The sequence below is a fragment of the Brassica rapa genome, chromosome A06, assembly GCF_000309985.2.
Source record: "Brassica rapa cultivar Chiifu-401-42 chromosome A06, CAAS_Brap_v3.01, whole genome shotgun sequence".
In the NCBI taxonomy this organism is placed as follows: domain Eukaryota; kingdom Viridiplantae; phylum Streptophyta; class Magnoliopsida; order Brassicales; family Brassicaceae; genus Brassica; species Brassica rapa.
In genome coordinates this window covers 23,534,705-23,561,503 of record NC_024800.2, presented here as the reverse complement: position 1 = coordinate 23,561,503, position 26,799 = coordinate 23,534,705, and the positions used below count along the sequence as shown (strand labels likewise).

General features: G+C 36.4%; 7 protein-coding genes and 1 long non-coding RNA gene across 12 annotated transcripts; 3 read left to right on the top strand and 5 right to left on the bottom strand.

Moving 5' to 3' along the window:
* Positions 1-809: 809 nt before the first annotated feature.
* Positions 810-5,454, top strand: LOC103874616 (DNA-directed RNA polymerase III subunit RPC5). 2 transcript variants are annotated; one of them, XM_009153045.3, is made up of 13 exons: positions 818-2,104; positions 2,294-2,715; positions 2,791-2,859; positions 2,933-3,040; positions 3,128-3,196; positions 3,285-3,401; positions 3,470-3,517; positions 3,598-3,701; positions 3,791-3,862; positions 3,948-3,999; positions 4,082-4,929; positions 5,012-5,132; positions 5,219-5,454. In XM_009153045.3, exons 2-13 carry the CDS (start codon positions 2,305-2,307, stop codon positions 5,276-5,278), a joined length of 2,079 nt encoding a protein of 692 aa, XP_009151293.1. In that variant the 5' UTR covers positions 818-2,104; positions 2,294-2,304; the 3' UTR covers positions 5,279-5,454. The 2 variants fall into 2 exon arrangements, with proteins under 2 accessions (XP_033129629.1, XP_009151293.1); XM_033273738.1 differs by having other exon boundaries at positions 810-2,715.
* An 8-nt stretch (positions 5,455-5,462) lies between these two features.
* LOC103874615 (ER membrane protein complex subunit 6) lies at positions 5,463-6,964 on the bottom strand. 3 transcript variants are annotated; one of them, XR_004448695.1, is made up of 6 exons: positions 6,684-6,952; positions 6,266-6,395; positions 5,965-6,160; positions 5,836-5,855; positions 5,598-5,700; positions 5,463-5,565 (listed from the first exon to the last, which is right to left on the bottom strand). XR_004448695.1 is itself a non-coding variant. In XM_009153044.3 (5 exons), exons 2-5 carry the CDS (start codon positions 6,364-6,366, stop codon positions 5,670-5,672), a joined length of 348 nt encoding a protein of 115 aa, XP_009151292.1. In that variant the 5' UTR covers positions 6,367-6,382; positions 6,684-6,964; the 3' UTR covers positions 5,467-5,669. The 3 variants fall into 3 exon arrangements, 2 of the variants coding, with proteins under 2 accessions (XP_009151292.1, XP_033129756.1); XM_009153044.3 differs by having other exon boundaries at positions 5,467-5,700; positions 6,266-6,382; positions 6,684-6,964; XM_033273865.1 differs by having other exon boundaries at positions 5,467-5,700; positions 6,684-6,944.
* Positions 6,965-7,833: 869 nt separating this feature from the next.
* LOC103874614 (biogenesis of lysosome-related organelles complex 1 subunit 2) lies at positions 7,834-8,996 on the bottom strand. The gene is made up of 2 exons (XM_009153042.3): positions 8,774-8,996; positions 7,834-8,700 (listed from the first exon to the last, which is right to left on the bottom strand). The coding sequence occupies exons 1-2, from the start codon at positions 8,951-8,953 to the stop codon at positions 8,455-8,457; spliced, it is 426 nt and encodes a 141-aa protein (XP_009151290.1). The 5' UTR covers positions 8,954-8,996; the 3' UTR covers positions 7,834-8,454.
* LOC117126212 lies at positions 8,789-9,337 on the top strand. Its single transcript, XR_004448718.1, has 2 exons — positions 8,789-8,913; positions 8,980-9,337. It is a non-coding gene; the product is annotated as an uncharacterized LOC117126212 (long non-coding RNA).
* LOC103874613 (peptide-N(4)-(N-acetyl-beta-glucosaminyl)asparagine amidase) lies at positions 9,067-13,208 on the bottom strand. Of its 2 annotated transcripts, none has more exons than XM_009153041.3 (17): positions 12,969-13,208; positions 12,807-12,860; positions 12,545-12,739; positions 12,364-12,462; positions 12,157-12,243; positions 11,952-12,034; positions 11,744-11,857; positions 11,532-11,586; positions 11,375-11,461; positions 11,236-11,291; positions 11,100-11,159; positions 10,943-11,030; positions 10,142-10,870; positions 9,806-9,866; positions 9,635-9,737; positions 9,422-9,556; positions 9,067-9,352 (listed from the first exon to the last, which is right to left on the bottom strand). In XM_009153041.3, exons 1-17 carry the CDS (start codon positions 13,044-13,046, stop codon positions 9,268-9,270), a joined length of 2,169 nt encoding a protein of 722 aa, XP_009151289.1. In that variant the 5' UTR covers positions 13,047-13,208; the 3' UTR covers positions 9,067-9,267. The 2 variants fall into 2 exon arrangements, 1 of the variants encoding a protein (XP_009151289.1); XR_004448674.1 differs by having other exon boundaries at positions 9,073-9,352; positions 9,806-9,883; positions 10,058-10,870.
* Positions 13,209-14,704: 1,496 nt separating this feature from the next.
* LOC103874836 (agamous-like MADS-box protein AGL97) lies at positions 14,705-15,742 on the bottom strand. Its single transcript, XM_009153264.3, has one exon. The coding sequence runs from the start codon at positions 15,740-15,742 to the stop codon at positions 14,705-14,707; it is 1,038 nt and encodes a 345-aa protein (XP_009151512.2).
* A 1,089-nt stretch (positions 15,743-16,831) lies between these two features.
* On the top strand, positions 16,832-23,391 carry LOC103874835 (DNA (cytosine-5)-methyltransferase 1-like). The gene is given in 11 exon segments (XM_033273874.1): positions 16,832-16,929; positions 18,906-20,337; positions 20,450-20,573; positions 20,624-20,836; positions 20,912-21,023; positions 21,121-21,268; positions 21,352-21,549; positions 22,071-22,349; positions 22,430-22,600; positions 22,703-22,921; positions 23,067-23,391. Coding segments are annotated over 11 exon segments (3,147 nt in total). The 3' UTR covers positions 23,220-23,391.
* LOC103874611 lies at positions 23,327-26,754 on the bottom strand. Its single transcript, XM_009153040.3, has 10 exons — positions 26,503-26,754; positions 25,608-26,303; positions 25,405-25,534; positions 24,907-25,313; positions 24,727-24,807; positions 24,544-24,642; positions 24,295-24,441; positions 24,129-24,215; positions 23,889-23,960; positions 23,327-23,790 (listed from the first exon to the last, which is right to left on the bottom strand). Exons 2-10 carry the CDS (start codon positions 26,274-26,276, stop codon positions 23,500-23,502), a joined length of 1,983 nt encoding a protein of 660 aa, XP_009151288.1. The 5' UTR covers positions 26,277-26,303; positions 26,503-26,754; the 3' UTR covers positions 23,327-23,499.
* Between the last annotated feature and the right edge of the window lie 45 nt (positions 26,755-26,799).

Below are 26,799 nucleotides of genomic sequence, written 5' to 3'. Positions count from 1 at the left end.
TTTGATGTGTTCTGAAAAATCTGGATACCCGATAATAGTTTGAGAATAACAAATTATCTAGAAAAGGATACACGTCAAACACTAAAATTATTTTATAAAATTCAAATATATACTGTAATTTTTACATCTGTAATTTTTTTTAAGCTGGATATTATGTTATTACAAACTATAAAAGATATTTTTACATCTGTAAGTTTATATACATATTTTACATATATGTATATGAAATATATTGTATGTTTTATATATGGATGTGGAATCTTTTTTCTTGTGTGTGTTCAACCTCTTATAACTAGTACACAAGGCACATCAGACAATATGCTGGCCTGTTGGGTAGGATCGTTACGGTGCATTTGAATGCTTTCACCTTTTTGTATCAAACTAGTATTTAAAACCGTTTTAACTGTATTTCTTATTGTATTTTATTGCTAAAAATCGTTTTAACATTTTATTTTCTGACATGTGGCATTTTCTTCTGTCACTAATATTGGTTGGATCTACTATTCTCTTTTTTCGTTTCTTTTGCGAGGATAACAACTTAAATGTTTGTTTGATATCTTGGTCCCATATATCATATATGACCGCTCGTGTTTCATGCTTCCATTGTAACACTGTTTCCAATAGTTTACTGTATTTTTCACTTTAAAATAGAATAATTCTATAATATAGTTTAAATTTGCTCTAATGATATTCTATTTTAAAATAGAAAATAAAGTGATGAACAAAAAAAAATACTTTATATTTGGAGTAAACATATTTTGTTCTCTATTATAGAGTGAAAAATAGAGTATTATTGAAACATTTTTATTCAAAATTCTATTTTAAAATAAAAAATAGAGGTTTTTTGCATTTGTCCCACACTTTGACTATTATTGCTTTGGCCATCGATTATATGCACTAGTGATCATTGTCTTTTGTTGATACTACATATTTCTCCAATTAATTATAGGAGATGCTAGGCATAGCATAGACTAGGCATTTGGATGTTTGGTACACTCATTGCTCAAGCTTTTCATCTGGATAAGTCTTCTGATAGATTAATTATGCTGAATTGCCAACAAGTTGAAAATGGTGTTCACTCTGATTCAAGTTAGGATGACAACACACAATCTACTCTTTACTTATCACGTATTCTCCTTGGTATAGATCCTCTCTTCTCTCATATGGTTTGGTTTGGACGGAGGAAACTAATTATGGTCTTTTTTTGTCGGCAACTAATTATGGGTTTGTTCGTTTCACTAGCATTTTCTAACGTTTTCATTTACGAGTGATATATATATATATATATACACTTAAAAAATCACTTTCTAATTTGTGTGGGTCTAAGCCAAGGGTGGAATCTTTTTGCTGTGGTTTTGGATTGACTAGTTGCCAACGTTTTTAGTGGCAGAAAACTCAGGCTTTTATAAATTTAGTTGAATTATTCTGATTTTGTCCAGAAAATTTTACTAAAAAAACAAAATTTGAAGAAAACTGTTTAATAACTTTGATCTGAGATTTGGGCTACATGTGCAAATGTTCTTTTATTTTTGAAACTTATGCGCATGTGTTCTTTAAAAGGTGAAATCGATAGCTCTCTTTCTTTATCTACTCGAGAGTATGATTCTTAAAACTAACTAGAAGAGGGTAAAGATAGTGATATGTGTGTTTTTGGGGTATGCATTAATGCATTTAACTTTGGCTATTGAGTCCAAATAAATATCACATCTTGGGATAATATATATTTTTGTCAACCATACATTTGATATGCACAAGTATCTTATTGTTAACTATAGTAGACAAAAATAGATTTCCGCAAGACATAAATATACAGATTTGACATACAAATATTTTCATGTAATTTACTTTAATTGTTAAAATACACTCAATATACAAATGTGATTCCCTTAGAATACCTTTTTATATATTTAGAATTTCCAAGAAACCCTAATGATGTCTGCGGCACAGTTGGATAAATTCGCCTCTTTTGCCATCCAACAAGTCACCGTTTCGAACCTCCCCGACGTTTTTTTTTTCTTTCTTTTTCTTCCTCTTCACTTGCTCGGAGGATCTACAACTACAAGACGTCCTCTTTCTCCTTACCCTCCTAACTGATCATCACCAGGTTCTTTCTTCCCCAGTTCCGCTTCTTCTAAGATTAGTTTCAGTTCCAAGATTTATCGATTAGGATTTATAAGTAGTGGGTTTCGTTACTGATGTTAAAAAGTTTCAATCTTTTCCCACTTAGCGAGCTTGTAATAACGTTTTGAGTTTGGTCGGAATCCACAGTCTAATCGAAATCTTTAATCCATAGAAAAAAAAGGAATGGACTTTGATGACGAAGACAAGCCAAAAGAGGTCCCCAAAGCCAGGAGGTTTGCTCCTGGCCGTGCTGGGAAGCCCAAACCCAAACCTAAACCCGAACCAACTGCTTCGGAGAAAGCTGAGCCGTCTTCACAAACCGAGTCTGTGAGCAAGAGTGAGCACGACGTCGATGCCACCAAAGTCTCTGACCATCCCAAGGTTGAGCCTGAGGTCTTCAATGGCGCTGTTAAGATGGAGATTGATGCAAAAGTGGACAAGGAGCCGGAGACTACGGAGGTTGAGTTGATGGAGGAAGATCATCATCAGCTTCCACTGCATCAGGAGGAGGAGAAGGAGAAGGAGAAGGAAGAAGACGTTGTTGTTCGTGAAATTGACGTTTTCTTTAATCCCTCTATTGATGCCAACACTAAGGTTAGTAGTGCTATATGATTAGATTCTTCAAATTTATATGATTTTTGGCTAATTTTTTGTGTAATGATGTAACAGCTTTATGTTCTACAATATCCTCTAAGACCGTCTTGGCGTGCTTACGAAATGGATGAACGGTGTGAAGAAGTGAGTGTTACTTATTCTTCTGTTTGTATTATTTTAATGTTCTAATGTTTTGTTTGTTTATGTGTCTTTAAAGGTTAGAGTGAATCCTTCTACCTCCCAGGTGGAGATTGATTTGTCTATGGATGTTCATTCGAGCAACTATGACCCTGACTTTGGAAGTAAACTACGTATGACTAAACAGGTCAGATTCTTAGTACATCCAAGGTTAGAATTCAAGTTTAATCTTTTTTTTTAAGCAACTTCATTTTGCCTTTGTTGTTTTTGGTAGACATTGACAACAACATGGAAGCAGCCTCCTACTTTGGATTATGCTGTTGGGGTTCTTTCAGGTGATAAGGTATTATTATTGTCTTCTCTCTTTCCTAAGCTTTGATAACAACATTCTTGTGATACCTTATTGAATTTGGACTTTGTTTGACTTGCAGTTACACTTGAACCCTGTTCATGCTGTTGTTCAGCTCCGACCTTCTATGCAGTATCTTTCTTCCAAAAAGAATCAAGCAGAAGCTACCGAAGAATCTGCCGGAACTTCAAAAAGACAGGTATGGGTTTGGCTACTTATGCCACCGTTTACATGATTCTAATCTTGAGTCTAATTATTATGTGGCAGAACAAGGGAGCGCAGGCTTCAACGGATCAGAAACCAGTTCCTGAAGAAGTATGATCTTTTCTTTTACTTGTTGTTAGATATGGTTTGGTAAACTTATACCTCTCTCTCTTTCTTCTTTCTTTTGGAAGTGGGTTTCACTCAAGTATCATGGACTCCAATCCGAATATTGCTCCAGATACCTTAGCGGAATGATGGCTAATGGCACCTCTTCAATAGACTTCAACATGACCCCGTATGATCTCTTCCTTTTTCACTCTTCGCTTGATGCAATATGTGTTTGTTTTCCTTTCTCACCTTAAACTTTGTTTTATCCAATTGAAGCGATGCTTATATCAACTCACTGTGCCGTGGAGATAACAGCAGAAACTCTGAGTCAAAAAGTTTATCAAAAAGGTGCAGTTTATCCAAAATGTCTGGTCTCATGTGTCAACGAGTCAGCATTTGCAAGCTCCTTTATAACATAGTCTTCTGCTTTCAGGTTATTGGCCTCCCTACCGCTTGAAGAACGTCTGCAAACGTTGCTCTGCCAGGTTAGTGGCTATTGTTTCTCCGTCTAGATGAAGTTTATATGGATCAATGCTCCGTCTAACTACCTTGTTCACTCAAAAACAGAAACAGGGACCACCGTTATTTCGATACAGTGTTCTGAAGCACTACGCCCCAGAGTTATCAGACGAGGAGTTCTTAAAGGTCCTCCAGCAATACGCCTGTCTAGTTCAAGGCCTATGGACTCCCAAAACCAGGCTACTAAAGCTAGACGGCTTGGAAGGTTTCAGAGACTACGTCCTGTCCCTTTTCAGCCAGCGTCTAACCATAAAGTACTCCGAAGTTAAAGCAAGTCGCTATGCCGACAAGATCAAAACCATGTTGAATGTATTCGCCAAAGAACGGCCGTTGCTATGTGATTGGAAGTTCAAAGAGCCCACCGATGTCTCCTTCATCAAATCCCACAAGAAGATTGCAGAGGAGCAAGCAAGTTTCTGGAAGGGTATGGAAGAGAAGTTGCAGCCAAAGATAATACAAGGAGGTAAAGGTAGAGGGGGTGATAGTAACTTGAGGAATGCTGTAGGAAAAAATAATCCTTCAGCTACTACAGCTAAACAAGAGGTCGCAGCAGCAACGGTCTCTGAGGTAGGAGGAAGTTCGAGAAGTGCTATACCTCGTGTCCCTAGACAGAAGATGCCTGATGAGATCAAGAGGGCGATACCAAAGGCCTTGAAGAAGGTGTTTCAGACGCAGAAAGTTTGCAGCTACGAGACGATTTGCCAGAGACTTAGGGATCTTGCGGTTGCTACTTCGAATAATCCGAGAGTTGATTCAGGGATGGCGCAGCAGGTGGCGTTGGCTGTGGATTCTTACCAAGAGGAGCTTCGAGTCGTTATCAGTGAAGTGACTGTTGATATTCACGGCTCTTTTGTCTCCAAGTCGTCTCAAGACCATCCAGAATATGATCCACTAAGGTTTTGTGTTGGTGTTGGAAAATTATAACATTGATTCTTTCTGTTGAAGCTGTAATAATGTCTTTGTTTTTTTTACCATCAGGGACGTGGTGATCAATCTCTTACTCGGGAATCCACCTGGTGCGAAGATTATGAAAGCTGATGTGTTTGCAGCAGGCAGGAGCATACTTGGACGTGAAATCACCAATAATGAATACCAAAAGGTTTCACTTTCAGCTCTATTTCACTTTTGATGTTATAAAGAAACTAAAGTTTGGTTTTAGTCTGATTCTCTATTGGTTCTGCGCAGGTGATGCACGACCTCTGTGAAACCCACTCTTCAGGATGGGTGTTACAGAAAGCTCGTTGAGAGAAAATGTTTAATGATCTTAAAGTTTTGATAGTTTAAATCTTTACAATTCGGTTAGTAACTGAGATACTTGATTTGTCTTGCATTGTCATACTTTTGAACTTGGATATACCTTCAGTTCTATTTTGTCTACTTTGACCTATTTCATCTCAGTATGCATATTCAGATATACTTAAGGAGACGATTGAGAATCAAAAAGCTTCATAGCTGAAGTAATCTCAAGTGAGTTGGAAACAATAAAAGCAAGACAGTTTCATAATCTGTTGTTAACAAAAGGGAGACAGAAACACATTGTCCAATCTATAATGTTACTTAAGAGAGGCAGCAAAAAACAAACTCGCAAACTACGTAACTTCTTCTTCTCTCATCCTCGTTTGCAGCTGAAGATCCCTCAGAAAATGTGCACCAAGTCGTAAGCAAATCTAAGCCATCGTCAAGGAAAGAGAGATGAGTGATGATGTCTAATCAAAGTTATCAATCAAAACCTGCGATTTACTTTTTTTCACATTAGTATAAAACTTAGTTTGACCACCAGATATTGAGATTAAAAAGGATACGTCCAGAAGAGCACAAAGGACTGCCAAAAAAAGAGAGAAAACAATACAGTGATGATTAGTGTGAGATTTGAAAGGTTACATACAAGAACTTAACGGAGGAGTTGCAAGAAAAAGGAAAATATAGCGTACCATAAGGCCACCAAGGAAGCCATCAAAAAGGACCCGGTTCCATGAATCAAAGTACACGTCAGCTGAGAAGCCTGCCTTGGCCATGAGCCCAAGTGATGTGATCAGCATCACCACAAAGTAAAACAGAAAGCCGGTCAAGCCAGTGAATCCGATTATTCCTGCAAGGACTCCAGCAATAATAGACAGAAAGGTCCGGCTGCAAAACAAGACACAACAACAACATGGTCAAAAACAAGAGAGAATGATCATCTTTTTGAATACCAGAGAGAGAGAGAGGATTGTGATATTGAATGAGACAGACCTGTTCTGAATGACTTTGAGGTTCTTCTGAAAATTCTCAGCACTGAAGGTTGGTATGTCACTCATGACGACATCCTTTGATCTCTTCTCAGATGAACCCATTTAATAAGCTAGATAGCTACCAAGCAAATCTGACAATATAAATTTCAGATATACAACAAATTTGCTTGTCCAGCTTATAGTCTTAAGATTGGAATAAAGGTGGGAACTACTTAAACATTCCAACAATTTTTGTATTTTATAAAGCTAAAGACTTTACGAGCATATCCGGAATAGTATAGGTTATGATTCCGACAACAGAGGAGGGAGGGAGATCGTATCTGGTTTTGTCGTTTACATAGTCATATGCAAAATACGGGGTTTATCGATCTCTGATGATATACTTGAGATTTATAAAAAGAGAGAATAAGAAAACTTACAATTGGAAACGAGACGAGGAAGATAGATCAAAGCAGCTTGCTTTCTTAAGCGAGTCTGAGGGAGAGCGATGAACAACAACAAGGAGACGAGCTAACGAGCTACTGTAACCATCTCCCAAGGTCGGAGGGGTCAGAGCCTTTTTAACCAATAAAATATTAAATAATTTGATTTTATTTTTTGATCAACTAAATAATTTGATATCTAAATATATTTTTTTCTAACAGAGTTTGATATACAGATTGAATTGATTTTTGGTTAAACTGAATCTTAATAAATAATAATTATATATATATAAAATTTCGAGCTTTGGTTGTTCTAATATGATTAAAACAGGCTCATTGTAGAGCTACCTGGAGGAGACTAGACTGCCCAAATAGACCCATATCATTTGTTTACCCGTTGTTGATGACAGAAACAGAGGCAACAGAGAGCTTAAGAGCATGTACAATGGTGGATTATAGCAAATCCTTAGCTATAATCCTTAGCACTTTATCATTAAATAAACATTAAAAAATGGTGCATAGTTAAGAAAAGTTAAGAATGAATCCTTAACTAAGGATTAAAAGGACGAAGTCCTTAATGTGTTGGCGCTGTTTCATTGGTTTGAGATTATTAATTTTTTTTAAACTCTAATCATGATTCTTAAACCTGATTAGTAATTTTATTTTTAACTCTAACCATGATTCTTAAACCTGATTAGTAATTTTTTTTTAACTCTAACCATGATTCTTAAATCTGATTAGTAATTCTTTTTAAACTCTAACCATGATTCTTAAACCTGCTTAGTTTGAAAATTTGTGGACATAGGTACATTAATGTTTGAAAACGATCTTGGTTTCATGCGATTTGGGATTATCTTCTTCTCTTATTTTGAAAGAGTCAATCTATTAGGGTTTCAAAACGATTTGTGTTTGAACTGATTTGCGAAAATCTTCGTTTGTAGTTAGTGTTTGAAAACGATTTTTGTTTGTAGTTCAAAGAGGGTTGTGTTGTGTTGTTAAGATTTCGACTCTGTGATTCATTACGATTGGAGTGTTGTGTTCTTCAGATTGTTTACCCAGAAGTACTATCTTCTTCTCATAGATTAGTATTACTACTGTGTGCTCTGTGAATTCTTTAATGTTGTGAATTATTTACGGTTTCAGATTCTTTTCAGATTGTTTGTAAGTCAGATTTTTTAATGTTGTGAACGTATAGGAGAACAAGTTCGATTGTATAGGAGAACAAGTTGATTACTTTTGATGTCTAATTTCTATCTTGTAAATCTTTTTCAGGTGAAGGAAACATGGGACAAGATTATACCTAAGAACTCCTAATTAGATATACCATTGGACAAACATTTTTTATTAGAATTCTTAACTATTCAAAAAAAAAAAAATTACTAAAATAATGCTAAGGACTCTAATGGTGGTAACACTAAAAACATTTTTCATTTGTTTATCCGTTGTTGATGATAGAAACAGAGGCAACAGTGAGCTTAAGAACACAACAACTGGTTCGTTTCAAGACACTGAGTTAAACCAGATTTGACCAAATTAACATAGGGATGCAGTTTCTTGTAATTAACAACAATAACAGTTTGGTTAACTTAAACTGAATGGAGACGAGTCGAGTTTTGCCAAATTCAAATAATGTGACAACTGAATGGAACAGAGATAACAGCTTTCATCAAATCTCAGTAGCGTTTGAGAAAAAAAAAAAGCCACAAAGAATGGTGAATCAATCTGTAACATAGTCATTGACTTATTGGAGCGACGATGATGAATGTACTCAGGCTCGAATATTGGATTCGAGGACAGAGACGTACCTTTCAAGAACAGAGACGACAGCTTCAAACTCCGACACTTGTTTCTCGATCGCGTCCATCTGTCCCACGAACTCATCAAAGCCGCCACTTTTCAACTTCATCTGCTCCGCAAAAACTCTGAGCCCAGCCGCCACGTCACCCAAATCATCGTACTCGGCCGCAACTCTCACGTTCATCTTCTCCAACAGATCCATCTGATTGTTCGTTCCCTATTCCAACCGAACCACCAAACTCATTCACACACACAAATATAATCCGCAAAAGTTTGAATCTTTAATTCACCTGGAGCTCGGATTTCACCATGGATGATACATTCGTGAACAGACTCTGTAGCGATTCAGCTAGATCATCTCCCTGAGCATCCGCCATAGATAGAGAATAGAAAGGCTCTTCCTTTGTCTGACGAAACAGAGGAGCAACTGGTAACTCTCTCCTGAGTTCTCCAAAGCCCATTAAGAGCATTCTTTATATGTCGTCGTTATTGACAGAAACAGAGTAGTACATGGACGAGAGACAAGCTGGCATTCTTTATAATATCGTTACTGACGGAAAATGAGAACAGAGCCGAAACAGAGTACATAGACAAGAGCGAGCTTTTATATGGTCTTATGAAACAGAGTACATAGACAGAGTCTCATGAAGTTGTTCCTTAGCAATAACAATAGCTTAAACAACAAAGGCCAATGGTTCTCTCACCATTTTGCAGGATGTGAACACAATGATGAATTGAGTATGGTATATATAGTTTATACATTTGATGTGCATCTTTTTTAAATTTAGTGGTGGCTCTTGTACAGATCGATGCTCCCTAGCTGTAGTCTGGAGGTTGAATTCACGTCTCGTACACACAAGAACCGGAACCTGCAACATACATATTTGTGATTACGAAACTCAACTGATCTGTATAGTCTTGCACATTCTTAGTACTACCTGAAGAGATTTGCTTGGAGTCCTGGTGATGTTATTTTGTAGGATTTGCGTTGGAACCGCTCCTCGAACACCTGGCTAGTCTGCTTGTCTATAACATGCCATGTCAATCCACCGTCATTACTTCCTTCAAGCACCCTGGAAAAGGGTAAACACACAGTGAGGACTAATAGCCCAAATGTGTTTGTTTTAAAGACTTTAAAAGGATGGGATTACCAATCTTTGGGGTCTCTCTCTGGGGCATCATTTGCAGACATGATCTCGTATGCTGTGAGTTCTTGCACTTGGTTGTAGAGTGTTTTGTACATGATCCAACACCCTGTAAGAGGATAGATCAGTACTTCTCATCATATCATGTAATACAATTCAGAATACTGAATCAGGTACCTTTTGCACCATTTGGTTCCTCCCATTTTGACTCTTGGATTCCATCAAAAGCCGCGGTTGCCTGAGACAACGAGAGCATCAGATACAACTCAGCTTATCAGGGAGCGATGGGAACTTGGTTCTCCTTCATATGATCCTATTTTCTAATGTAAAGCAAGGTTTCAATTTCTTTTGAGCTTAAAACAAGCAACCTTGGTTGTAAACAGTATTTTTTGTTTGAATTAATTTAACATTCTTTCAAAAAAAAAAAATATATACTTCTTTAGAAAAATCCAAAAATTTAAGTAATAATGGTAAAAGATGAGAGTTTGTAGTAGTAGTAGTGACTCTACTTACAACGCCAGAAGGAAGCTCTTCACCACTTGCGAGGACAGAACCAGAACACACCCTGTTCTGTCTCAGAAACGGAAACGACAGTGAATCTTTGCTCAAGTTTTGGCGTTTGCTGAGGTCAGTGACAAGTTCCCTCAAAGCGTCCAATGCAACCGGCAATGCTAAAGCCGTCTTTGTGGGGTTACCCGCCAAGCATACTGTGAGACTTTTACCGTCTGTGTCTTTCTCGCTCTTCAAAGAAAGAGCGAGAAGAAAACTTTCCAGTGCTGGCAGAAACTGTTCTGAATCTAAAGTCAAGCGAGCCTTCCTCGTTTTAAAAGACGCGTTCTTCAGCTCCACTACGACCTGCTTGATCACATTAAGAACCTCAACAGCTCTTCCTACAGGTAAACCATCCTCAACGAACTGAGTTAGGATAGGGAAGAACGAGTCGTATACGTTGGTCACATGTTCATCAACGCACGTGCGAACTGAGCAAGACGAAGAGGTGATTCCGTCTGAACCGAACTCTGATCTCTGAATGCGCCATTCCTTGTCCCCGCTTTGCCTTCCGGGTAGAGAAACAGATGCATCATCTGGGGAATGGAGGTTTCTCTCGAGCTCTTCCTCCTCGTTTCTGTCTCGGAGTTCAAGCGCGGCTAAAAGCCGGGACGTGGCTCTCCTTTCACGTGTCAGGGTTCGAAGAACACCTTGCAGAGATGATTCGGTCGTGAGAGTTCGTCTAGACAAAACCTAAAGCAGAACCATGAGTGAGGGTTGTAAATGCTGTTAATGATTCATTGTTGTTTTTTTTGTAGCTTTTACCTCATTCCATTTCTTTGTATATCGCCTAGTGACATCACACACCCCGTCCTTGGAAATGGCGATAACATAGTTCAATTTTTTACCCCATCTACAAGGCAACTATTTTGTGAGAATATGACAGTAAAGAGAAGGTAACTTGGCAAGGAAGGAAACTGACCCTTTCTCATATAGCATGGGTTTGTCAAACACTCCTTCACAAGGGTCAAGATGGATCCATCTGCAGATAGACAAATCACTCGTTTGAATGATTGCAAAGGTCATCACTAGACGTTTGTTTGGCAAATGAAGTTTACCTTCCCAATGAGTGAGAGAAGCATTCAGTCCAGACATGATCAGTCAAGTCTAAAATCTGTAAATGAATAGAAATATTATAGAAACACATTACAAACATAAATGCAATACAAGCATCTTTGCGGGAAGTTAGCAAAATACCAAACGAGAATCATAGCCAAACGTGCGGCAGTAGAGGGTAAAGCAGTTGGCCCACTCCCCGCAACGGCCTCTCTTTGTTTCTACAAGCTGCATCAACATGGAAGAAACAATGAAACCTGTAAATGAAGTCAAGTTCATATGCAAGCTATTTGGTTACCTTTAGCGGATCATTGTACCGAGGGAACCGAGTTATCGTTGGACACGAGGTACATCTGTATAAGTTATATAGTGAAACAACAGAACAGTAAGTTTGACAACAGAAAATAATCAGAGCACTGTAAGAATCGAGTAAGTCTTGAAGTCAATCTAATAAATTAGATAAAAACGTGACTGATTAAGGCCGTGAATACAACAGAGTAATTTATTTACCGATATAGTTCAACTCGATTTGCTCCATACGCTAGCTCAGAGGTGAGTGGGGTTCCCATCCCCTGGCCTATGGTTTTGTTACCGCAATAGTCACACGAAGGTTCATTTACCCAACTGCATTATCACACAGATGTAATCTTGTTCAGCTAATCTTTCTGTTGTTATTTTTCAACTTTACAGCTTCTAGGAGAAGGGAGCTTAGAGAAACCTGAAGGATCTTTTGAACCAGAAAAGCAGCTGAAGCAGGAAAGCATAGTTTATTTCCTCTTTCGATGGCTCGAAATTCCCCTCCTAAATGTTTGTTACAAACTTAGATCAGTTAAAAATCTCACATAAGCTCAAGTAAACCTCAACCTAAAACCTATAACTCAATTATAGTTTCTATTAATCAGTGAATAATATAAAGGTCAAACCTTGGCTAAAGAAACCAAAGCTTTCTCCTCAAGCTCGTCTTTAGGAACAGTCTTTCGAGCAGCTTCTTGACGAACTGGATCTTCATACTGAAACCATTAAAAAAAAAAATTACAATCATACATACATCATCAACACATAAACAAAAAAAAAACTTTCAAACAAAGATTAAAAAAAATAAGAATCAAAGACTAAGTAGTCTCTATCACCATGAGGACTTGGCTGACATAAGGCCTTATTCTCCTCTCGAATTCGCCGTTGTCTTGTTGAGCAACAAACTGTTGAAGCATCATCGCCTCTTCTTCCGCCTGTTATCACCAAAAAAAAAAAAAAACCAAAAATTTATTAAAATCATTAACCAGTTCAAAAATACAGAGTTTGGACCAAAACCTGCAACATCCGTGCAAACTCTTCGTCCGATCTCACCATCTCCTCGTTAGATTGCTCGTTCTCACCAGAGGTTTCTTCTGACTTCTTCTCCTCCTCAGAGCTTCCTCCGATTGAGAGCAGTCGAAGCTTCTCGGATATAGAAGCGAGGTCAGTCTCTTCAGATAACACTCGATCATCATCATCTTCCGCTACGATCTATCGAATTGAGCAAATTTAGATAAGAGAAAGAAACCAATCAGAGATTTAGAATAAAAGAAAGTACCTTTTGCTCATCAGGAGGAACAAAAGTGACGGAGAAAATTTGATACTGTAGAACCTGCACAGAGAAACATGTTTCATCACTTAATGTCGGAAAATAAACGTAATTTGATTCGGACATTAACTATGTATTGTAAGAAAGAAAGACAAAGATAGAGAGAGAGACCTCAAGGCCATCTTCTGTGTTGTAATCGATTTCAAAGCTCGAATCGTCGTGGAGGATGACGAACTTTCGAGCAACCATTTTTCTGAGAGATGAGTGAGATTCCAAAAAAAATGATCTCTTTCTTCTTCTTAACAGAGAAGAAAAGAGAAGTCTTCAGAATAACGACGAGGTTTGGTTTTCTTTAATAAACCGCGAACCGGCCGGTTTAGTTGTACCATTTGGTTTGTCATGAATGGGGATACTACACATCGTTTCTATCTATATATGAAGATCTTTTTGGCTAGCTACCAAATTTAATACATACGATAAGATCAGCCATAAGTTGATAAAAGATTTCATTTCCTTTTTCTCCAAAAATATGTACTTTGAAACTGCAAACTAGATTTTGACTTTAAAAAAAAATACGATGCTGTTTGATTTTTTGTGTCACTATTTAGGGTTGAGAAAAAAACTTGAATTCGAAGAATTGAACCGATCCCAATCCAAATAAGTAGTACTAAATCCGAACCAGAATAGATTAAATATCCGAATTATTTAAAATTTTGGTATTTAAAGAACTGAAATCTAATCCGATCCGAACCAGAAGTATCCAAAATAGATTTATATACTTATATATATTAATTATTTTTAGATTTATATATATAAAAATATCCAGAATATATATGATACTTTTAAGTTTGCTTAAATGCTTGAAAATATATACAAATAATCAAATGTAAATATCTTAAATAGTTAAAATATGCTCAAAACTCCAAAAATATTTAAATAATTATTAATTCTCTATCCAAATATTTAAACCAAACCTATTTAAATTGATTATCCAAATCCGAACCAAATTCTCAAAGATCTGAAATGAACACGAAATCCCAAAAAGACCCAAAAACGAACCCGAACGCCCACCCTAATCACTATTATATATCCTATATGTGTCATCATAGGTTACAAAATATGTGTTATCATATAATTAATCGTATTTTATACGTATCATCAAATAAGTTTTCTTATAATTAATAATATTTTATACGTACAATCATATAAATAATCACATAAATAATATTTTAAAATTTAATGTGAAATATAAAAACCATAATTTAAGTTGATGTTTGAAATTGGGCTTTGTATTGTATTTTTCTTATATATATATTGAAATTTTTTTACTAATAGTTATTGGAAAATATGTTAGTAAAAATCAAATTTTGAATATATGTTTATTTTTGAATGAATTTTTGATATAAATCAATTTTAAATTATTATTTTGATTTGAATATATATGTATATCAAGTAACATAGACTCATTACTTTTTAATATAATGTAATGAACTTCCAATTTTTTAGTAGCATAATCCCATTATTTTTTTTTCTAACTTACTGCTATCCATGTTTCCAAACAGTACTATTTTTTAACTACTATCTATATTGCCAAATAATCTCAATGTATACTTCAACTTTAATAATATAGATACAAAAACATATGAACTGAAAATTTAATCATTAGTAATCCAAACAGAAGCTGAACCGGTTTGATTTCAATCAATTTCCACAATAATGAAAGCATGATCAAGATCAAACCGGGCCCTTTATTACATTGTTAAGACAGTTCTCGAAGTTAAGAATCAACCGAACCAATCTCTACTCTTAGTCTCTTACACACAAACGTGGAAGTTATTACATAAAGAAAACAATCAGAAGTTACTAAAATAAACTTGTTATGTCCAAATAGCAGCAACGGTGGTTAACTAGTTGAAATAATCACTGAACTGGAGATTATCTTCATCCAAAACACTGTTCTGAAACACAAAGCCTTCCTCTTCAACTACACCTTCAAAATCATAGATAAGATCATCTGGATTCATCGTGGAGACATCATTAGCAGCTTTGTTCTGAAACACCAAAGCTTCCTCTTCAACACCTTCAGAGACAGACATGGGAGGATTTGGGTTCGTGGAGACATCATGAGCAGCAGCTTCGAAGTTCATCAAAAGACTCCCCTGATGCTCTTGAGTGCTATCCAAGACACCATCATCGAATACTGAACTTTCAAAAGTCGTCCAATCTATCAGTTCATCAATATCCACCTCTTGACTGTACACATCCAAGCCTGATCCACTTAAACCGTTTATGTTGTTGTCCGTGGCACATAAAGCGAGTATCTGATCTTGCTCTTCAGTGATCTTGTCAAAACCCTCATGAGGTAAATCATCACCAGGGACGCAACAAACTGCTTGGATATCTAGGGTTTCATCCGGTTCTTGAGTTCCTTGGTGTAAAACGACGTTGCTCTTCTTCGCCATGATCTCGTTGCTCTTGGTCACGTCTTCTTCATCACTAACAAAGTCTCCAGAACGCAGTTTACTCAACATCCTCTCCATGGCCTTGACAGCGTCCATCAACTCTCGAGGATCCTTTGATTCACAAAGACTCTCCTTCTCCCACCACAACTCTAACCCTAGTTCCTTACGAGCCATCAATACACCAATGTCCTCTTCCATCGGCTCTTCCCTAACAGGAGCAAGACGCCGTCCCGTGAGATAAGCTTTCACGACGGCATCCACGGAAGAGTGACCGAAGGAGAAGAAAGAGACGTTGGACTGCGAAGAAGGAGGAGTCGCCAAGATTGCTATCTGTGCGTCGGCGAGAAGACAGAGCTGCGCGGCTTTGCTGTAAAGTCCGGAACAACGTTTGGAGAAAGTAGTCGCGCGATACTCTCTCTTCGGGATCTTTTCCATCTTATCGATCTTTCTCTTAGTGCCTCCTCCTCCTACTCTTTTCACCATTCTGATGAAACTAATTAAACCCTAAGTCGAGAGACGTTTTTGAGTCTATAATTTTTCTATGTTGCGTTGTGGAGAAGAAACAAGTCACACTCTCTCCGCGTAGGGTTTGCTTTTATAAACTCGCTTCAAGTTGATTTTTGTTCTTTCCTTTTTTCTAATAAAACTATCACCAATTAGAATGTTTCGTGCATGTTACTCGCTTACATAAAAACGGAAATATTGAGGAGTCTTGGGAGGCAAGTATCAAAACATCAATCTAATTCACATGGTCACATGTCGAAGAATCTACAAATATCTTTTTCCTAAGTAACACTAAATTTACAGATAGGTAGAGATTAGGATGAAGGAATGACTGAATTTCGTTCAATTAGGCAACAAAATATCCACTGTAAAGTGAAGCTTAATAATTTTATAAAACTTCGTACTCTCAGGAGAACAAAAACACAGTTCAAGCTTTTGCTAGATATGAATGACAAATATGAGACTCAAGTGTAATTTCTTTAGAAAATGGTACAAGCTTTTTACCATGTTGAATTAGTATGAAACAACACTGCTATGCGTTTTGGCCATTGCTTCTTCTCTTTTTCTTCTTGCTTGCTGATACTTCCATACCCTCTTGTGCTCCGCATGGTTCTATTTTTCAGTCAAAATGTGATTTTGTTATATTATGTAAAAAGTAATTTTGCTACTTTTCACATCAAAGTGTATGCATTTTTTAACCTCAGATTTTTCACTCATGTTTTGACCAAAAGTCTTAACATAGTTTTGATTTGGTGGAATTTAGAGAATTTCATTTTAGAAAAGGATATAAATTTTCAATTTTATAAATAAAAAATTTGATGTTGCAGATAAAGAAAAGGATTATGAATATACATCTCACTGTGAGAAGTTAAGGATTTTTTTCTATATAACACCCTCCATTTTTAGCCAAAATCTTTTTTATATATATTCTACTTAATAGCCGAATAAAAATATACACAAAATATCCGATTCCATTTTCAGTCTTTTCATAATGGTTATATATATTCTAGTGTTTTAAGCCAAAATCTTTTATATATTCTAAAGAAATTCTTGTAAAGGGATCCCCATATGTCTCAATCAAATAAAGGAATGGATGATGGAAACTCATGGATGATTGAGTATGATTCATCAATGGTATCGATTTCAATACATACAGATGTGGCCTGGTAAGCTTTCCATTATATATATATTTTTTTTTGCAACTAGCTTTCCATTATATTACTTAGAGTATCCTCCTCCCTCGTTCTAGAGACGGGGATGCTATTACGTACCCCAAAGTTTTCTAAGTTGCATGAAAACTAGAGAAACGTTAGGTGTATACTAGAGAAAGTATATTATTATTTAAAACATTAAGAAAAGTTAGTGTTTATTGGGTAGTTTTGTATAGCAACCTAAAAATCATAAGAATTTAGTTGTGTTAGTATGTTTTTAAGTTAATTAACACCCTAAGCTTATATTAACCAAGACAATTTATACATAAAGTACCTGAGAAACGTAATCTATCTATACTATAATTTGAGAAGAGATTTTGCATATTTATCATTTTTTCCATGATTTTATAATAAATCATTAGTCCAATTAGCCCAATTAATATTATTATTAAAAAACATATTTAAATATATTTATCATAATATTTAAGATAATGAATCAATAAATAGATATAAAAATTCCACCAATCTATATATGTACTATTATTTAAAATATAATATAATTATATATACTTATGATGATATTTTGGGTTATTAGTTAAATATATTAACAATAAATATTTTTCTTTTCTTATTCTTATTATCATGATATTTTGGGTTATTAATTAAAAGATATATGCAATTATACTATTGGATAATTGATCATAAATTAATATGATAAAACTGTCAATAAAACATATTTTCAAGAAAAATATAATTCTTATATATATATTGTGTTGTTATCAGAAAATAATATTTTTCTATTATAACAATTAAAATAATTTTAAAAAATATGTTTCAGAAGCGATTTTGCTTATTTGTCACTTTCTCCATGATTTAGGATAAATCATTAGTCCAATTAGTTAAATTAATATTATTATTATTTAATATATTTATCATTATATATAAGATAATTAATAAATAAATTAAAAAATTCTACCGATCTATATATACTATTATTTAAATTATTATTTAAGTATATATACTTATCATGATAGTTTTCGTTATTAATTAAATAAATTAACCATAGATGTTATTGTTTTCTTATTCTTATTATCATGATATTTGTTCTATTGGATAATTGATTATATATATGATAAAATTGTCTTTAAAAAAAGATATTTCTTATATATATTGTGTTGTTTTCTGGAAATAATATTTTCTATTATCAAAATTAAAAAATTAAGATATTAATCAAGCAAAAAAAATTGTATGAAGAAAGTTTCTAAAATATTTCTTATATGTGAGTATTTTTAAAAATACAACACAATAATAAGCATATATATATATTGAAGAAAAACTTTGTAATACACAATAATTTAATGTCTGATTTAAATTTTTGTGAATAAAAATAATAACTTATCATGTTGGTTATTGAATTAAAAAAAACATAGATTAATAAATATTCATAAAAATATTTTGACTGCATGTGCGGGCAAAATATCTAATAAGTACATAATTAAGACAAATTGAGGATTATTTTGTTGTATAAATAATTTTAAAGTATAGTTGTATTTCCTATTCGATTAACACCCTCGTTATAATCTCTAACCTAGAAAAATTGAACTTAAGTACATGAGAAACGTAGTAACTAAATATTTATAAAATGTTAGAGATTTATTTGATTGTTTTAGTAACTTAAATGTTAGTTAAGTTATGACTTATAAATGTGAGGTTTTCTTTTTCTAGTCCAAATTATTACTTAAAAGTTAAAAACTAGAAGTACATGAAAACGCAATAACTAAATATTTAAGAAATGTTAAAAATATTTTGTTAATTTACTAACTTAAGAGTTTAATTAAGTGATCATAATTAGTGTGTGTGTGTGTGTTTTTTCCTAAGTGATCATTAGTGCCTATCCATTTGTGTTTTGGTTTCCATGCAACCTAGCACCTTTTTGTACTGTTTATTTTTCTTTCCAATTGCTGACGTGTCAGGTCTATGCATGATTGCAGGTATCGACTTGGGAAACCATCAACGCAATACCCCCCTTGGCGTGAACCTACTCTGAAAACAGCAAGGGTTGCGAAAAGCATTATTTCCTTGCTGGTGAAGCAAGCAAGAATGGCTAGGCTTTCATTTCGAGATGTCATCAAAAAAGTTTCCGAGTTCCAAAAGAACGATAATAAAGCTTACATTTCTTCTGATCCCTCAGCTGTGGAGAGATATTTGGTCCTCCATGGGCAAGTTATTTTGCAGATTTTTGCAAAACACCCTATAAAGGAACTCAAAAAGTGTGCATTTATTACTGGTCTTGCAAGTAAAATGGAGGAAATACACCACACAAAATGGGCAATCAAGAAGAGGAGGAAAATATTGCCAACGAAACCCAAGAATAAAATATTGCCAAAGAAACCGAAGAGCAAACTAAGGATAGGTAAGGGATATGTGGCATCCAAGAGGAGTGCTATGCAAGCAACAAAAACTCACCTGGTTGATAGAATTTGGGGACAGTATTACTCAGAATATGGGGCCATTGGTGCAGAAAATGGCAAGGAAAAGGTTCAAGAGGAGAGAAAAAATGAAGAAGAAGATGATGTAGAGGAACCTTCGGTCCTGGAAACAAGATGGGAAGGTGATATTCTAGGAAGAACATCTGCTGGTGAGCCTCTTTATCAACAAGCCCTCGTTGGAGGAGAGGTAGTGGCTGTAGGTGGTGCTGTCCTCTTGGAAGTCAATGAAACTTCGGTCATCTACTTTGTGGAGTACATGTTCGAAAGTTCAGATCACTGCAAAATGCTACATGGAAGACACCTAGAAAGAGGATCCGAGACTGTTCTAGGGAACACTGCTAACGAGAGGGAACTATTCCTGACCAATGCATGCATGACTGTTCAGCTTAAGGACATAAAAGGAACAGTCAGTTTTGAGATTCGATCAAGGCCATGGGGACATCAGTATAGGAAAGAGAACAACGCTGCTGATAAGCTTGACCGAGCAAGAGCAGAAGAGAGAAAAGCACAACACTTGCCGGCTGAATATTTCTGCAAATGCTTATATTCACCTGTGAGAGGGGGTTTCTTTAGTCTTCAACCCAACAACATAAGTAGCGGTACAGGATCTTGCAGTCCATGTAAGATCAGGGAGGAGGAAAAGGAGCGGTCAAAACCCAAGCTGAATGCAACAATGACCGGGTTTTTCTTCAACGGGGTTGACTATTGCATGGAGGATTATGCATATGTCAACCCTAAATTTATATATAAACCGAAAAAGGATAAGAAGTTTGAGAGGAACGTTGATTTAAAATCCTTCGTTGTGTGTCAACTACTTGAAGTAGTTCTTCCAAAGGTATCGTCATTAAATGGTTTATTTGAGGTTATAGTGAGAAGATTTTATAGGCCTGAAGATACACCTTTAGAGAAGGCATATTCTTCAAACATCCAAGAAGTAAGTACTAAGAATTATCTCTTATGTAATGATGTTTGATGTAAAGGAGGTTATTATGTTGGTTTGTCTTATAATCTTTTTTCGTTTTTCTTTTTTGCAAAATTTGTTATAGGTGTATTACAGTGAGGACGTACATATTCTCCCTCCAGGGGCTTTTGAAGGCAAATGTGAAGTAAGGAAGAAACATGATATGCCCTTACGCAATGATTATCTAACATTAGACAATATCTTCTTTTGTGAGGTATATAACTAGTTTGTTAACATTATTGCTTTATTCAATACAAAGTTGAAGTGTTACTATAAACTGTCTTGTAACAGATGCCTGTCCATATCAAACCGAAGTTCTCTACCATTAAAGACGACACACTTCTCAGAAAGCAAAAGGGGAAGGGAATAGAGGGTGAAACTGATTATGATGAGTTACCTAAAGAGATGCGTCTGGCTACACTTGATATCTTTTCCGGTTGTGGTGGCCTGTCTAAGGGACTGGAACAGTCAGGTATGAATTGTCTCAAGTCAACACTTTTATGTATTTGAGCAAGTTTGATTCATTTGTATGCTTTATGCACACAAGGTGTATCTGAAACAAAGTGGGCTATTGAGTATGAAGAGCCAGCAGGGCAGGCTTTCAAACAAAACCATCCTGAGTCAACGGTTTTTGTTAACAACTGCAATGTGATTCTTAGGTAAAAATGGTCAACAAGATTAAAAAAACTTACTCTTAATGATGAAGGTTTATTTCTTGTGTTTGTGATGAGTTGTTTTGAGATTAATTATCGGCAGGGCTATAATGGAAAAATGTGGAGATAAAGATGAGTGTCTCTCTACTACAGAGGCAAATGAACTTGCAGCTAAACTTGATGAAGAACAGAAGCTTGCTCTGCCACTGCCTGGTCAAGTGGATTTCATCAGCGGAGGACCTCCATGCCAAGTATTTTTTTTTCAATATTGCTGCTATATTTTGTCTACAGTCTTTGTTAAAGAAGTGACTATTAAACTGCTTCAATTTTGCAGGGATTCTCTGGTATGAACAGGTTCCAGGAAGGCTCATGGAGTAAAGTTCAGCGTGAAATGATACTAGCATTCTTGTCCTTTGCTGAGTATTTCCGGCCAAGGTATTTTCTTCTGGAGAACGTGAGGAACTTTGTGTCATTCAATGGAGGGCAGACATTTAAACTCACTCTGGCTTCTCTTCTTGAAATGGGTTACCAGGTAAAAACATCCTAGTGCTATTAGTAGTGTTTTCAAAACCGGGCGAACCTGATGATTCAACTAAGTTCGGCCATGGACCGATCAGATACTGTGTTGGGTTTTAAAATTATTCAACTGGATAAAAACTATTAAGATTATCAAAAGTTCATGAAATGAATTAACAAAAATACTAGTTAATACTTCAGTGTTCTATATTTGATATTTATTTATATTTTAACTATATATTATATATTTTAACTATATATTATATTTACTAAAATTAATTTTACATTTATTGAACAAAATTAGTATCCATATAATTTTTGTGAACCAAATTCGATCTGATCTAAGCATATTAAAACATGACCCAAATATTTATCGTGGTTCAACTTCCAGTTCGGTCTTAAAAACATTGGCTATTAGTTAGTCACATTCTCTTTGTGTTCAACACTTGATTACTATTTAGTAGAAGTTGGCATGTCCACTTACAAAGTCTGTGAAGTTGAACTCAGCATCTGTTTAACAATGGAAGTGTTTTCCAGGTGAGGTTTGGAGTGTTGGAGGCAGGTGCATATGGAGTTGCTCAATCTCGCAAAAGAGCTTTTATTTGGGCAGCTGCACCAGGAGAAGTTCTTCCAGAATGGCCTGAGCCTATGCATGTCTTTGGTACTCCAGAGTTGAAAATAAAACTATCCAAAAGATCACACTATGCTGCTGTTCGTAGTACTCAATATGGTGCACCTTTCCGCTCAATCACAGTGAGAGACACCATTAACGATCTTCCACCTATAAAAAATGGTGAATCAGAGACCAACAGAGAGGTATGTATGATATAACACATCATGAAAAAATATATTTATGATACATATATCGAATCATTTTTTTTTCTTGTGTCTTGTAGTATGGAGCTGATCCAGTCTCTTGGTTCCAAAAGAAGATAAGAGGAGACATGTTAGTTCTCACTGATCATATATGCAAAGAGATGGATGAAACAAACCTCATCCGGTGTGAAAATATACCAAAGACTCCAGGTGCTGATTGGCGTGACCTCAAAAACCTCAAAAAAAAAAAGGTCAGTCTAATGCATCATCCTAACTAGCTTAGGGGAACTAAAAGGAACTCAACTGTAAAATAGAGACAAACTTAAATGCTTTGCTTTTCAAATGTAATACAGATTAAGTTATCAAGTGGGAAGATGGTAGATATGATTCCAGCCTGGCTGAGAAACAAAGCTAAGACTCACAACGGGTGGAAAGGACTCTTTGGGAGATTAGACATGGAAGGAAGCTTTGCAACTTCCATCACCGATCCTCGGCCAATGGGTATGGTTGGAATGTGCTTCCATCCTGAACAAGACAGGATTATTTCTGTCCGTGAATGCGCCCGATCTCAGGTAATAATAAAAACTCTTCTGTGCATCAGTAAACATTGTGGAGATGGCAGAGTACTTGTTTGTATGGATGGAAAGATGTTTCAGATGTTATGTTGAGTGTTTTCAATATATATAGTAACTGATTGGTATATAAACAATGGTGCAGGGGTTTCCGGATAGCTATAAGTTCGTAGGGGGAATACTAGACAAGCATAGGCAGATTGGAAATGCAGTGCCTCCACCATTGGCTTTTGCTCTAGGTCGTAAGCTCAAAGAAGCCGTACTTCTCAAGAAACCTCCTCTTCAACAGAAACCCTAAAGGGGCCTTATCTGAGTCATTATCATCCTTCTTTGAAACTCATTCTTATTGCCTTAATGGTTTAGGAGACTGTTTTTTTTATTTAAATTTGGGATTGTTGAACTGAATTTTCCGTAAAAGACAATAAACTTGAATCTATCAATCAGCTTCTGTTGAGAGCTTTTTCTCTGTATGAACTAAAAGTTTTAAAAGTAAAAGTTTAGTTTCTGAGAAGAAAAAAGGGTGCAAAATTTCCACCATCTTATATAATAGTATCAAACAACAGTTGCTCTGTTTTCTTTCACCATTGCTTCTTTCCCTTTTTCTTCTTCTTGCTGCTACTACCACTAGTATTACTCGCAGCTGCAGAAGTAGGGCTCTCGGCGGCACTATCAAACATACCGGCTTGTGCGGCGTTCTGCAACCACTCGTAGAACTCTTCCTCCGTCATTGTTTCATCCATGTTTGCATTTGGCATTCTCTGGTTTCCTCTCTGCCCTGATGAACCACTTGTGCCTCCTCGTTTCGCACCTGTCACGTTTGTGTTCACATGGAAACTCGGCTTGTGTGTGTTCGCAGGACATCTCATTCCCTTGCAACAATTCAAAACAAAAGCAAAAAAATTCAATCCTTCCGAAACAAAACCAAGGGAATCTCTTATGAAATGCCAAAAGCATTTTTGGGGGGTACCTGACAGATATACCACTCAGAAGCTTCATATACTTTGCTGTCTGCGCAAACGTAAGCAAGCGGCAGATCAACCTGCGTTACAACAACAAACCTTTCACATGACTATGAGAAACTACGTCAATCTAGTCATCTTGTGGATCAACGAGCACAGTGTCTATTTCTATTCTCAAATCTTTTTCAATACAGAGCATTTACCAAAGCTGAAATGCAAACTCTATTTATTTTTTTGGTATTGAATACCTTTTGAATCAACCCGAACAAGACGTGCTGTGAAGACTGTTCAACCCAACCATCTCCATCTTTTGCTTGATGAAAGTCCTTACAATCCTTGAGATACAAAAGCAGGTTTATCATTGATGTAAATATAAAGCATCTCTAAGATGAAGATGAAGAATTGGAAAAGAACCTGGCACCATCTTGCTCTAGATTTTGATTTCTTTGTTAGAAACCAGGCATGGAAATTGCCACATTTTTTACACGCTATTTGTCTACACTCTCTCAACGCTTCATCTCCTTCACCATCTGAGCTTCCAAAACCGTGTCCCCGAGTGTCCTGGTTCGTAATAAAAAGCAGAGGGAGAGAGAAAATGACACTTTGAGCAACAATGGTGTACTTCAGAAGATGAAATAACAGCAAGACAAGTATAAAACATACCCTTTGAGAAGAATTCTGAAACCTTCGAAAGCAGTTGAGTAGTTCTTCTCTCTTTAACTCATCGTCATATGACTTCCGTTTTATAGAATCAAGCAACACCTAAAAAGGCCAGCTAGAGAGATCAGAGATGGGGAGAGCTTGATGCACAGATACAAATTGAAATGATAAATAGAAAACAAGTACCTCATACGCATTCTGAAGTTTCTTAAAAGCTTCGGCTGCTTTCTCATTCCCCATATTCTTATCAGGATGTACCAGCATTGCCTGTTAAATCATTCACAATGCTTATAAAATCAATATACGTCTTTGTTGCTTATGCGTATCCAGAAAATAATATAGGCAGAGAGAGCTAAACAGCATTACCTTCTTCCTATATTCTCGCTTAATATAAGCCATGTCAACGTTCCCATACCGAGGTACGCCCAAAACTGAGTAGTGGTCAGCACAATTCAGCAACCGAGCAACTTCACCTTCTGATGTTAACTCAGAGTCTGTTCCGCTGGTCGACGGGACTCCTGGGCCACGGTCTCCAGGAAACCCAGGGCCGTTTTCGAAAGAGGAACCATTTAAGGGATCACTGGGTCCACCATCTGTGCTCTGCTGGTTTATTTTGTTATTGAAGAAATATATAAGAGCATCGGTCGAGATGAAAGCAAGATTAAAAGCCAAAAGAAGGCCTAGCCATCCGACATAACCCAATGCACTGTAGACTGAATACACTGTGAGGATAAAGAGTGCAATGCGCTCGTGCTTCATCATGAATGCCAGACCTTTATATCAATAAACATTTGCACAATGTATCAGACAAAATGATTCAAGAGTATGGTTTCCTCTATAATATTGAGATAGTAAGGAGTTTACCTCCTAAGAAGAGGAACATCAGCGTTGTCCAAAAGCTACCATAAAGCCACAGGAAAACCAAACTCGAAATGGCAAGGGTGATGGATCCAACAACAAATCCAATGAACAACGACACCAGAACAGTTGCAACCTGTAATCATATCGAACATCAACATATGCATAAAAAGGTAAACATATAAGCAAATTATATTTAAGTTTCTTACCGACATCAGTATAAATTTGGTCATGCCGATCATGGAAAACGCTGAGAAGACACCACACCACATGATTGAGAAAAACGATGCGGTCCCCATCCTGATGAAAGAGTCAAAGCCTCGGATTGCACAGTCCAACCAAACCAAAGATAGAAGGAGAATAATGCTGCCAAAGTGCATAAGCCATCTGAAGACAACCGGGCACGCTAGCCGAATCTTCTTTGTAACAAGGTCACGGGCTTTGTAAACTCGTGACTTGACAGAAACCATCAAAGGCCTGTTTCTTTCCATCCACTGATTCACTTCCCTTGATACAGTAGCAGCGGGTATCCTCAGTTTCCTGATTGCTGCATTGTATGCTAGCCCGATATTCTCAGAGGGGCTGTTGGTGCTCAGAATGTCCAGCAAGGTTCTCATGAGAGCGTTGATGCGTTCACGATCAAATCGAGTAGTTGCAGAGCCAGGCTCGGTGCTATCATCTCCAGCTAAATCAGTCTCTGAAGCAACAGGGTCAGCAGCCATGTCTCTGTCTGAAGTTTCAGTGCTTCTTGTGTGCTTATCATCATCTTGGCAGCTCTCGGCGTCACTAGCTTTCCCTTGTGAAGTTTTCTTCTTTGGCTTGGTTTGGTTGTGATCGACTACTACTCCGTTCTTCTGATGGCTTCCTTTACGAGCCATGACTAATTCAAAGTAAAGCGAAATCAACTGCAGAGGAATGAATCAAGTCAAGTCAAGCCACAAAGCAATCTTGAAAAACTAATCCAAATCGAAGAAAAAGTTGAAATCTTTGGATTAAAAAAAAGGAGGAAACTTTCGTAACGGGAGAGCAATTGAGATCAAACCCATGAAGACACTTTCGGAAAATTAACGGAAAGATAGGAATTGTAAAGGAGAATTGAGGAACCTGAAACTCTGAGTCCAAAGGAGAGGAGGAGATTCCATGGGAAGAAGAAGATTGCCCTAGAGCATCATCAATCAATCAATCAATCAATTGATGCTCGTAATCGAGTGAAGAGAAGAGAGAGAGAGAGAGACGGGGACGCTTTCAATTTGGGGGTAGAAGGAAAGAAAGACGGAGGCGATCACAATAACGGAGGTTTCGGCCGGCGGTGTCACTGTTTTTAAGATGAGCTGTTAAATCGCAGATATTAATTACGAATTTATATATAGTATACCGTTCCCGTTTTGTATAAAAATGAAA